The sequence below is a fragment of the Ursus americanus genome, chromosome X (assembly GCF_024610735.1).
Source record: "Ursus americanus isolate L20-20 chromosome X, mUrsAme1.1.p, whole genome shotgun sequence".
Taxonomy (NCBI): domain Eukaryota; kingdom Metazoa; phylum Chordata; class Mammalia; order Carnivora; family Ursidae; genus Ursus; species Ursus americanus.
In genome coordinates, this window is record NC_142164.1 from 40132518 (window position 1) to 40144738 (window position 12221).

The window sequence follows — 12221 nt, forward strand, 5'->3', positions numbered from 1 at the left end:
TAGAATACACAGAAATACAGGTCCAGTATATAACTACTATGAGCCAAAATCAATGCTTAAACTTGTTGGGTGATATAATCTACAATTTTGAAAAATGGAAAAGCAAAAAATTCACATCCACATCTGAACACAACCACTTAATAATTTTAATGCTCCAAAAATATTTAGGATGATGCCAAGATGTCAAAACTTCGATTTCAATACTAATTAGGAAGAGCCTTTTCAAAACTGCAGCAATTTAATTGCATTTGAATACTGACTGCAGGCTAGATAACGGCAATTTCTCAATTTTAAATTTCCTGATTTTGATAGCTGTACTGTGATTATAGAATAGAATGTTCTTGTTCTTCGGAAATACACATTGAAGTATTACTGAAGTGTTCTGAGGTAAAGGGGTATGTGTGATGGCTGCCACTTACTCTCAAATGTTTCAGAGGACAAACATATATGGAGAGAGGTAGGGAATGATAAAGTAAAGGTAAATGTTAACAACCGTTGAATCTGTGTAAAGGGTGTATGGGAGTTCTTTGTACTATTCTTTCAACTTTTACGTAAATTTGAAATTATTTCAAAATAAAATGCTGACAAAAGCCTTTTTGAAAAGCACCTTATAGTAACAGAAAAGTATATTCAACTCATTTAGTACTATAATACAAAAAATAAAACATGAAATACTTTTTTTTTGGTCTGAGGTGTTATAAAATGAATTATATGCCTTACCCACTTTATAAACCGCTATATTAAAATTTTTAAATTGCTTTTTAAAAAATAAAACAAAAATAAGTACATCCTAAGTGGAGCTCATTCATTAATCAACAATAAATATCTCACATTACTTCTTCTTAATAAATACGATAATAAATAATTTATTAAGTGATTGCTTAAAATTTTTATAAAGAATTTAAAGGCTTACCAGGTTCTAACAGATTCAGTAATTTGTCAGAGCCTTTGGCTGATATGGTACTTTGCAAATTTATACAAACAAAAGAGCCATAAAACAATAAATTTATTGGATACTTAACCCATTGTAGAAATTAGTTTGATCTGTGGATCCACAGGCAGAGGCTGCATCCTGAATGGATAACTCTTTTTAACAGAATAATCCTGAAGCAGAAGAACTAAACCAACCCGCAAACTTTTATACCATTCAGGACACAGGGCATTCCACATAATCACTGACACTGTGCCTGAACTGTCAGCAACTTCCAAAAAGGTCTAGAAAAAAAGAGTGAAAAAGCACAGCATATTTGTTACTTTTACCTACAGGGCATTCTAATTTTAAGAATGAGAAAGCAAAACTATAGGGGAATGACTAAGTTATGATTTTTAGTGATAGAAAATACTTAAGGAAATGTTAAGTGACACAAAATTATATGTATGGTCTTCATTTTGTAAGATAATTTAATATATGACATAGTCATGCAACATATGATATGCACACATATACACATAGATGTGATATATATGGCATACATATGATATAGATATGTGCATATATATCCTGTGTATATATGTAGACGTGATACATACATACAAAAAAGGGAATAAAACCCTTTAATATTAACAGTGGCTCTGGTAGAATTTGAGGTGATATTACTTATCAGCTTTATTTCTATAGCTTTCTGCATTTCCCAAATTACCTCAAAGTATGTATAACTGTTATAATGAAAGCTTAATAAAACACCTAAAATAATTCTTGATAACATGTGAAAATATGGTAAAATGTTAAGTAAAAAAACAAACAGGGCAGAAATCAAGAAGGTAGTCGTCATTGGCATTATATGACACAGAGGGTCAAGATGACAGAAAAGTAGCAGCTAGATTTGACGATTAGAAGGTCTCTAGTGAGTGACCAGCTGAAGAAAAAAGTCACACTAATTGTGTTGAAAAGTAAATGGGAAGTAAGAAAGTGAAAACATCTAGCAGAGACTACTTCTCCAAGGAGCTTGCCAGAAGAGAGGAAGAGAGGGAATAGAGGAGTCCTGAGGTCAAAGGAGATTTTTGTCTTTTTTTAAAATGAAAGACTAGAGTATGTCTCTATGCTGGTGTAGAAAGCACAGTAGAGAAGAAAAGGTTGAAGATACAGAAAAAAGTGTGAAGGAGACCAGCTGAATCAGGGAATTACGAGGTACCAATACAGAAATAATTTCTTTCTGTATAAGAAATTACATAGAAAAATACCTTGAAATATACATTTATTATGTTTTTAAAATTATTAAATTAAACTTATAAAATATTATTTGGACATAAATTATCCTAATACGGAGTCAGGTCTGTAAGTTATAATCTATAACCATTACATTAACATGTAATATCTTGTCATTACTTAATACCTGGTATGGCTCAATCATCTTTTTATCAGGTTTTCCATAGTATCGCAGTTTCGATTTATGCAGGATTCTCACAAGCAATGCAGGAAAATTCCTTCTGTTAGCCCAGGTCATCTCAAGGTGAGACAGGGAAATTATTTTTGTATCTAGAATAAAAAAATAGAATAGAAAAAAATCCTGCTTAGGATCTAAACTCATCTCCCCCTGGGTGGGGGGATGGGTGAAACAGATAAAGGGGATTAAAAGAACACATATTCTGATGAGCACTGAGAAATATATAGTATAGTTAAATCATTACCTTGTACACCTGAAACAAATGTAACATTGAATGTTAATTATACTTCAATAAACTCATCTCCCTTAAGAAATTTTGTGGGAAAAACTCAATGCCATGGAATATTTTCCCACTACCAAGCACTTATACATTTAATTTATAGAATTGTTTTATGATATATTTCTGTATTGCCCTCACTGTAGTTTTATATGTATGAGTTCTATATTTCCCCAACATGCCACCATAGTTCTGTACCAGGGCTTTGCACTTGCTGTTCCCTCTGTCTGGAACATCTTCTTAGATACCAGAGTGACTTCCCTCCTCTCCTTCAAGTCTTGCTCAAAGGTCACTTCCTCAGTGATGTCATCCCTTAACTACCCTATTGAAAATTGATCCCTTTACTTATGCCCCATCCTGTCTTATTTTTCTACATAGTACTCATTGTCTTCTCATATGTCACATAATTTACTTTGAAATTTTAATCTCCATGCTTGCTGGAAAATACAAAAACTGCTTAAAAGCTATTCACCATCTTTAAAAGATTAACTTGTATTTTTTATTTTATTCTTCCTTGGGTTAAGAGAGGTTCCATCTGCAATTCCATCTACATTTTGCTCTCTCATAGACCAGTCCCAACTTTTAAAACCTGAATTTGTATTTATTCCAATGTTTTATTTCACAAGGTATCTCCCACTTCCATTTTAATTTACATAATGTATCACCTACACAACATTTTGACATGAAAACCGCATTTGTAATTTCTTTTTAATAAGAATTTAAGTGGAATGTTGTCATTACACCTGTATCATAAAAAGCATACTATTTTTAGTCTTCAGACATCTGTACAATTTTCCTTCTAAATTCTTCCAAAACATTAATAGCTCCGAATCAAAGGTCCTAATATTTGCTCTGACATAATTAAGTGATTTCCTTTTTAATTAGGTCGGACAAATTGTGGATCGGCTCTGAATTATCTGAAATGTATGTGAAACACCCTTGGTCAATGAAGGCACATATACTTTCACTAACTAGAATAAATTCAAGAGTTACATGATTTTGTAAAACCAGAGCTCTAAGAGCCACTGCTTCCGCTATAACAGGGTCCACAGAGTTAGCTGTGCTCAGACATCTGCCTGGTTAATGTTTTCCCAGCTTGGGTTTTTAACTCACAAACTTCATAGAATATATATATATATATATCTCAAATCCAAAAAGAAATTACAGGCTATACATAAACAATGAAGAATCTGTATAAATTCATAGAAATGTGTTCATTTTCAGGGCGCCTGGGTGGCTCAGTCGTTAAGCGTCTGCCTTCGGCTCAGGTCATGATCTCGGGGTCCTGGGATTGACCCTACATCGGGCTCCCTGCTCAGCAGGAAGCCTGCTTCTCCCTCTCCCACTCCCCCTGCTTGTGTTCCCTCTCTCGCTGTGTCTCTCTCTGTCAAATAAATAAAATCTTAAAAAAAAAGAAATGTGTTCATTTTCAAAAGAAAGAATGAAAATAAACTAGATATTCAATACAAACTGTTAGATAGCAAGCAATGGAACAGTGATTCTCAAACTTTCTGGTCTCAGGAGCCTTTTACATTCTTAAAAATTACTGAAGACCTCAAAAAGCTTTTATTTATACAGGTAATATCTATCAACACTTGCCATATTATAAAGTAAAACTAAGAAATAAAAAATTATTCATTAACTCCCTTAAAAACAATAAACCTATTATGTATAATATAAATGGCAAAATGACGATATTTTCTAAAACAAAAAATCTAGTGAGAAGAGTGGCACTGGTTTACATTTTTGTAAATCTTTTTAGAGTCTAGCTTGATAGAAGACAGCTGATACTCCCATTTCTTTGGCATTCAGTCCGTTTCAATGTCACGTGTCCTGTAGCCTCTGGAAGACTCCACTGTATACTTTCAGAGAATTAGAGTGTTAAAAGGTAAATGAAGTTTTTTTTTTAATGTAAATGAAGTCTTGGTATTATTATTATGAAAATATTTTTGATGTGAATTCCTTGTAAAGGTCTTGGGGACACCTCTAGAGGTCCTTGAACCATACAACGAAAACCACGGCAAAAGAATAAATCTAAGGAATGCAAAAAGGAATAAAGATAAGAGCTGAAAATAATGTATTAGAAAAACATAGAACTGTTAAATCCAATTCCTTGGAAAAATGAATGAAAAGGTAGACCTCTGACAAGTGCAACCATGAAGACAGAAAACAAAAATATGTCTGAAATGCGATCAGCTATAAACCTAGAGAAAAATATTATTATATATGATTATGTATCACTAAACTCAAAAATATCAGTGAAATTGATAATCTTCTAGGAAAATATGAATTATCAATATTGCCTTAAGAAGCAGAAGAAAACTGGAATAAGTCAATAACTGTGGAAGAACATGAAAAAGTTCACAAATAATGACCTCCAAAATTGGCACCAGGTTCTGACAATTCATTTTATAAACATAGATAAATCCCGAAAAATGATGACAAAAGTAGTACACGGGGGAAAAAAAACATAAATCCTAATCATTTATGATGGTAAATATCCTCAATCAAATACTTTCAAACCCAATATAGCAATACGCCAAATTGCATCATGACCAAGTAGAGTCCTAAACACCTTGTATTGTTCAAGAGGAAGATATTATAAATTGTCGTAATTCTGCAGATTGACACAAAATTCAAAGTTTAAATAATTCTGTTAAAACAATAAGGGTAACCTGTAGGAGAATACCAATTAATGTATCACTTCTAAAGCACTAAAAGAAAAAGGAATTTAAATCTTGCAAAAGCAAAATAAATAAATAAATAAAGCATGGTGTATAGAAAACATAAAGCAGCTCTGCAAGAACAGGTACAAAAACATCATTAAGGACTTTAAATTTAATTGGATTAAATTCATCTCTTAAAAGAAAAAGAATTGGTTTGGGTCAAAAAACCAAAAACTCAGCTATGTATTTCTTTAAAAGACAAATGTAAAACAAAATAGAAATAAAGAAATGGACAAAGATACACACACTGGTCAGTTCTCAAAACGTGGCCTTTGTACAACCAGCATCATCACCACCAGTGAACTTCTTAGAAATGCAAATTTTAGGCCCCTACCACAGACCTACTGAATTAGAGACTGGTGGTGGAGCCCAGAAATCTGCATTTTAAAACACTTTTGAAGTGATAGGGATGTCCATTCATGTTTGAGAACCACTGCCTAAAATGCCAACTAAAAGACAGCAGCAGTAGTAAATAGTACTATCGAGACAAAACAGAATTCAAGGCACAAAAGGACAAAAAAAAATCCATACTGATAAAAGGTTAAAAATCCACCAACAAGATATTACTGTTATGAAACTTTACACATTATAGTAATGTCTAAATCAAAAACTTTCAGAACTACAAGGAGAAATGAACAAAACCACTGTCATAAAGAGAAGCCAGTATTCCTCTCAGAGAAATAGGCAAATAAAATGGATTTTTTTTAAAAAAAAGAATATGGAATACTTTAATAAAAAATTTAAAACTTGTTATAGGGGCATTTGGGTGACTCAGTTGGTTAAGTGTCTGCCTTTGGCTCAGATCATGATCCCAGGGTCCTGGGATCGAGTTTAGAGTCTGGGGTCCTTGCTCTGTGGGGAGTCTGCTTCTCCGTCCCCGCTGCCCATTCCCCCCCACTTGCGCTCTCTCTCTCAACATAAATGAATAAAATCTTTTAAAAAATTTAAAAACTTGTTATAATAGACTTCATATCTAATAAGTAAGCTTTTCCTAAAATTTTGAGGGTAAAGAGGAACTCAAATTTAAAAAATCAGAAAATATGAGTAATGAGTAAAAATAAAATCTCTGCACTTCAAAACCTAGTGTATGCAGACAAAGCAGTATCCATGAGAAATTTTGGAATTTTAAAAGCTTTTGGAAGAAAGAAACAAGGAAATAAGTGAAACAAACATTCAACTCAAGAAGGGAAGTACAAAAAATACGAACAAAGGAAATACAAGAAATTAAAGATTATAGTGTTAATAAAGTAGAAAATATCTCCCCAATATAGACTTAATTAGTAAAGCTAAAATTCTTTTTTTAAAAATACTAATAAAACAGACAAGCTTCTGGCAAGGCTGACCATAAAAAAAGGTAAACACATAAACATTAGGAATGTAAAACGGTATGAAACTAGACTAAAATATTTTTAAAATATAAACTAAAATTTAAAAATAGAGACTACTGCATACAACTTTAAGATGTAGGTGAAATGAGATTTCCTAGTAAAATAGCAACTCTCACAAATGGACTCCAGAAGTGTTATTGATTTCATTATTTTTTCTATGAGAAACTGAAAAGGAGTCATTCTCTTTTTAACCCCTAATCCTGGCCCAAGGCCCCAGGTTCAATAGTTTTAGGGATAAATTCTACCAAACCTTCAATGAACAAATGATTTCTGGAAGCACAGAAAAACAGGCAAGTTTCCCAACTCATTCTACTAGGCTAATATTAATTAACCTGATATCCAATATTGGGCTAAAATAGTAGCCCCCTAAAAAAATAAAATCTATGGAACAAATTCACTTTAAATATACAGATGTAAATATAACAACTGTGACCAAGTAGAGATACAGAAGTGGTTCAACATTAGAAAATCCACTAATGTAATTTATTTTATGCATTTCTTTATTCAATAAACACTTATTGAATGCCTACCATGCGGCAGACACTGTTCTGGGTATAGGAGGAATGCCCCACAGCAAGGAAAAAAAACAGCCTCCTTGCCCTCATGGATCTTATAAACCAGTAGGAGGAAAAAGAAAACAACAGAAATAATAATTTCAGACTGTTATCAGTTCTATGAAGGGCATTTCCATGGTGATGCAATAATAATAAATGGGGAGGGAATACATATTTAAACAACCCTTTTCTAACATGTTTTATATATTCGAGTTGAGACCTGAAGATAGGAAGGAACTTTCCAGAAAGAGGAAAAAGCAGTAGCAACGTACTAGAGGCAGGAAAGAGCAAGGAGGTTTGAGATCAAAAAGAAGGCTGGTATTTTGGAAACAAAATGGTGGAGGAGAGGGGTTAGAGAAGTGAGTAAGGGGATTTGGTAGGGCAGGGGTCTGTAAATTACAGCCCTTGAGCTAAATCTGGCTTGAAGCCAGGTTTTGTAAATAAAGTTCTACCATAAAACAGCCAAACCCATTAATTTACATATTGCCTATGGCTGCTTTTGCTATACTCTGGCCAAGTTGAATAGCTGTGACTGGAGACTGTATGTCCGACAAAGGCAAAAAAATTTTCTATCTAGCTGTTTAAATAAAGTTTGCCCACACCACAGGGCCTTGCGCACCCTGATAGGGGGTCTGGATTGTTGTTTAAGCGCAATGGGGAGCCGCTGGAGAGATTTAGATAGGAGAGTGGCATGATGTAACTTCCATTTTGAAAAGCTGTCTTTGAGATCACAATATTGGTTACCTTTGCAGTAGGATACTGACCAGGAGAGGGCGTTAGTGAGACTCTCGAGATGCTTAAAACGTTCTGTGTCTTGATGGGGGGGCGGGAAATGGTTTCAAGCTTTATTTTTAAGCTGCATTTTTTTCTTTTGTATTTCAAGCTGTATTTTGAAGACTTTAATACTTTGTATGTACATATGCCTTAATAGAAAAGTTTTAAAAAGCACAAAAATGCACCATAAACAAGGAGAAAAGGGACAGAGTGTGAGAATGTAATTTGCAATATATAGCAAATACCATCCATTAGCAAAGAAATTAGAAAAGTCAAGAGATATAATTTAAAATTAGTACGATATGGGGAAATGGGCATTCATACATACGTTAGTGGGAATGTAAATTAGTAAAACCTTTTCAGAAGATGATTTGTCAATATCCATTAAATTAAAAAATTTAAATACTCTTTAACCCAGCGATTTCACTTCTAGGAATCTATACATTTAACAGAAACACTTGAACATAATGAACAAGTATGTGTATATCCTAATGATGTTCAGTGCCAGATCTAAGACTGAAAAACCAGTAACTGCCAAAAATTGATAATTACCATTCACATGGGCATGATTATATAAATTAAGGTACATCCATACCATGGAAGTGTGTATGTGCAGATGTACATTAAAGATGCTTGAGATAAGTGTAAACAGCAAATCATGCGACGCCACAGAATTTTTTTTTCAGTGATACACACCAAACTGCTGAACCTTTGGCGTTTTGAGAGGGAACTTGAAGGCATAAGAGGTGGAGGTAAAGGGGTCTTTCACTCCACCACGACCTTTTATTATTAAAAATTTTAAACATACAGCAAACTTGAAAGAACACTAATATATACCCACTTCTAGATTTTGCCATCAAAATTTTACTATACCTGTGTCTTACATTTTTAATACAATATACTTTTTTATGTTTACACAAATAAAGTGCTTTTAATATTATCTTGCCCATAGGTGTTCAATAAGTTTGCTTTTCAGTCTGTATTGCTCTTTTTCTTGCTAGCCAACAATATGCTTTTAAATATAGTTTGGATTTTTTAGCACATGGACATTGTCTTTTGTAATAAAAATATGTGTTCAATAATGGATATCACTTTCATAGTCAGAAAAATGAAATCTATTTTTACAAATTATTATTCCCCTCTTAATTCTTCTAGACACCATTTTTTCATTTCTGTATTCAATCCTAAAAATAAAAATGATCAACACTTAAGAGTAGTAACGCAGTGCTGCCTTATTCCATGCTTGAAATAAAAACCATTCCATTATTTCATCCCCGAAACGACTATCTTGCTTTTAAAGCTTAAGTTATTTAAATCATCCTTGTCCACACATTTCTATAACATATTTTTTTCCTTATAACTGGATATTCCTTTAATTGCATATTTTTGATCCAGTTGTCTTTTCACTTTCAAGCCTGTTGCTGATACACGTCATAGCAAGATTAGATACGAGCTAATATTATGACCGCAATGTAAAAAGAAAAAAAACTAAAAAGCAATAAATGTAGAAAATGATCACCTTTCTTCCTTGAGTACTTTCGCTTTTATTTTATTTTTTTTTTGCGTTTTATTTGGTCCCCATTCCATACACGTACATCCCTATAGTTCTATCATTCCCCTTCCATCTCTGATAAAACATGTTTTGCAGCAGTTGCTGATGACGAACAGACATTTTCAGGCTAACTTCCTACTTCTGGTACAGAAGAATTAAACTTCTCAGGTCAATATTGTCCGTGATACGCAATAAGAAACATAAAAATGAAGATTCCAAGCCTGTCCACAAAAATGACACATTCAAAACAGCAGTATTTACATAACTGCTACACTCGAAGACACAAAAAATGGCGTTTCATTAATGCAAATTATTAAGGAATAAATCACGCAATATCCTTTTTTGAATGAAGTTAAAACACGCAAAAGCACAAATATTTACGACTCTTATGACGAATTCAGATCTATACACTCGCCAACCAACACAGAAAAGTACTATTTCCACAAGTGGTTTGGAAATGAAACGAAGATAATTCCACCATAGGCAAACGCACACACAAGTATGTATGCCAGATTAAATCTGAGATGTATTCAGACACTTCCTGAATAGCCACTTGAATAATCAAAGCAAGACATGGGCTGTGCAAATTTCATTAAGCGAGCGTTAATTCGACATCCAGGAGCATTTGTTTATTCCCACCCGCGGTTTGAAATGAATAATACCAAAGCACCCTGGTTTCCTTTCCCATTAACGCAAGCTCCCGAAAACTATTTTTTAAACCCCTCCATCATTCCCTCCAATTACTTACTGTTAAAATTGTGTTCCTCGGGCTGCTTGTTGGTTAACCAAATATCTCCATATGGATCTTCGTTATTCCACAGGGCCAGGTAATGACTCTTTCCGCCTCTCAAAGGCCTCTCCGGTATCTCCTTGTGCGCACTATTTCTGAATGGGGTTTCTAGAGAAATAGCCTCCAGGGTGTCCCCACAGTGGACGTTATCTATGCACAGGATCCCCTGGCCTAACCTCTTCTCGTTGTAAAGACAAGAGACCCTGCAAATTTTCATTTCTATGCCAACTTTAAGAATATTTTTATATACGAGAAAGTTCAGGCTGGGGTCCAGGTAGCACTTCTCCTGGTACACCCCGTCCGAGATCGTCACATCATAGCAGTAAAGGGGAGGTTTGGGTATCGTGTCGCGTGGCTCATCCTCTAACAGGTACCTCTGGACGGCCAGCACAGCGACAGGCACCACCTCCGACGGGGTGACCCACTGCAGAGGTGAATCCGTTATCTGCTCAAGAACCTTTTGGATCCAGGACCTGCGTCCCTGGGCACCGACCCTTCGGATCACCCCTCCCGGGACCCCAGACCGACTTCTCTCAGGATTCGGAAATTCTAGCCCGGCATGTGATGGGCCGGCCTGAGGCTGACCTAACTCACCAGACATTTTGGGGTAACTGCGTACTCTCTTCGCTCCCCAAAGCTAGTCTGCCCCGTCCAAAGCTGAGCACTAAGAAACCTCGCGCTCGGGCGACGAACGCGAGCTACTCTGCTCCGGCTGTCTGGTAAGGCTCCACCCCCGAAGCGAGGCTGCGAAGATGTTCCGCGCGCCCGCGTCAGCTCTCTCGCTCCACCCCTCTCCCGGCGCGCTTCCAACTCGCAGGCACTGTTACTAGGCAGTTGCCCGCGCGGTTACGTAGCAGATCCACCCACCTGGTGCCAGCCGGGTCGCCTGGGGAGGCGGAGGGGAGGAACAGCGTTGGTCGCCATGGTTCCCAAAACGTCGCAAGAGGGAGGGGGAGGAGCACTCGTGGCTCTTCTAGAAAGGAGAGTGCTGAGAGGCGATGGAAAAGAGAAAGTGGCTGGGAGCGGGGTATCAGTAGTCCTAGCTCAGGTGTTTGGGGGTTTGGGCTTTGGGGCAGCTACAGAAAGTAAATTAGAGTTCATTAATACACATGAATGCCATACCACAGGTCTCCTACAGTATGAACGAAACCAGATAATGTATGCACAGCCCTCAGCAAAGTCCCTAGCACAAAAAGTCCTCCATAAACGTTAGTTGCTATTGCTATAAGCATTAGCATAATTGTCTGTAGTGACTCCCTGAGTGCAGGGTTGGTGAATTAGTGATTAAATGCAAATGAAAACAGAAAATTATAGAACTGGCTTGGTAAAGAGCTGTCTTGAGGTTAGAATTCTTAAAATGTACTTAATGTTTTATACAATACCTGGCTTAACAGACAGCTAAGATATAGAATGTCAGAAACTGCATTTCTAAACTACAAGGAATGTATGTATACAGAATGACGATAAAGTGAAAATGCTGATAAGAACAGTCCAAATTAAAAATAAGCCATTTGTTATATGTACCCAGCTGTGCTAGCGTACAGGCATACTTCTGAGATACTTCAGGTTTGGCTCCAGACCACTGCAATAAAATGAATATGGCCATAAAGCAAGTGAAATGAATTTTGGGCTTTCCCAATGTATAGAAAGTTTTATACTATACTGTAGTCTATTAAGCGTGCAATAGCAGGTGGCTAAAAAGAACATTGAACATACCTTAATTTAAGAATATGGCTAAAAATGCTAACCGTAATCTGGGCTTTCAGCAAGTTGTAA

General features: G+C 35.6%; 1 protein-coding gene across 2 annotated transcripts in view; it reads right to left on the reverse strand.

Annotated features, from left to right (window-relative positions):
* The window catches only part of RADX (RPA1 related single stranded DNA binding protein, X-linked), a 68777-nt gene extending 57576 nt beyond the window's left edge, over positions 1-11201 (reverse strand). For both annotated transcript variants that reach the window (XM_045788633.2, XM_045788624.2), the window contains exons 1-3: positions 10404-11201; positions 2334-2476; positions 1023-1215 (exon numbers count right to left, since the gene is read on the reverse strand). In XM_045788633.2, the coding sequence (XP_045644589.1) occupies positions 1023-1215; positions 2334-2476; positions 10404-11046 (979 nt within the window). In that variant the 5' untranslated portion in view covers positions 11047-11201. The remainder of the gene's footprint in view (positions 1-1022; positions 1216-2333; positions 2477-10403) is intronic.
* Between the last annotated feature and the right edge of the window lie 1020 nt (positions 11202-12221).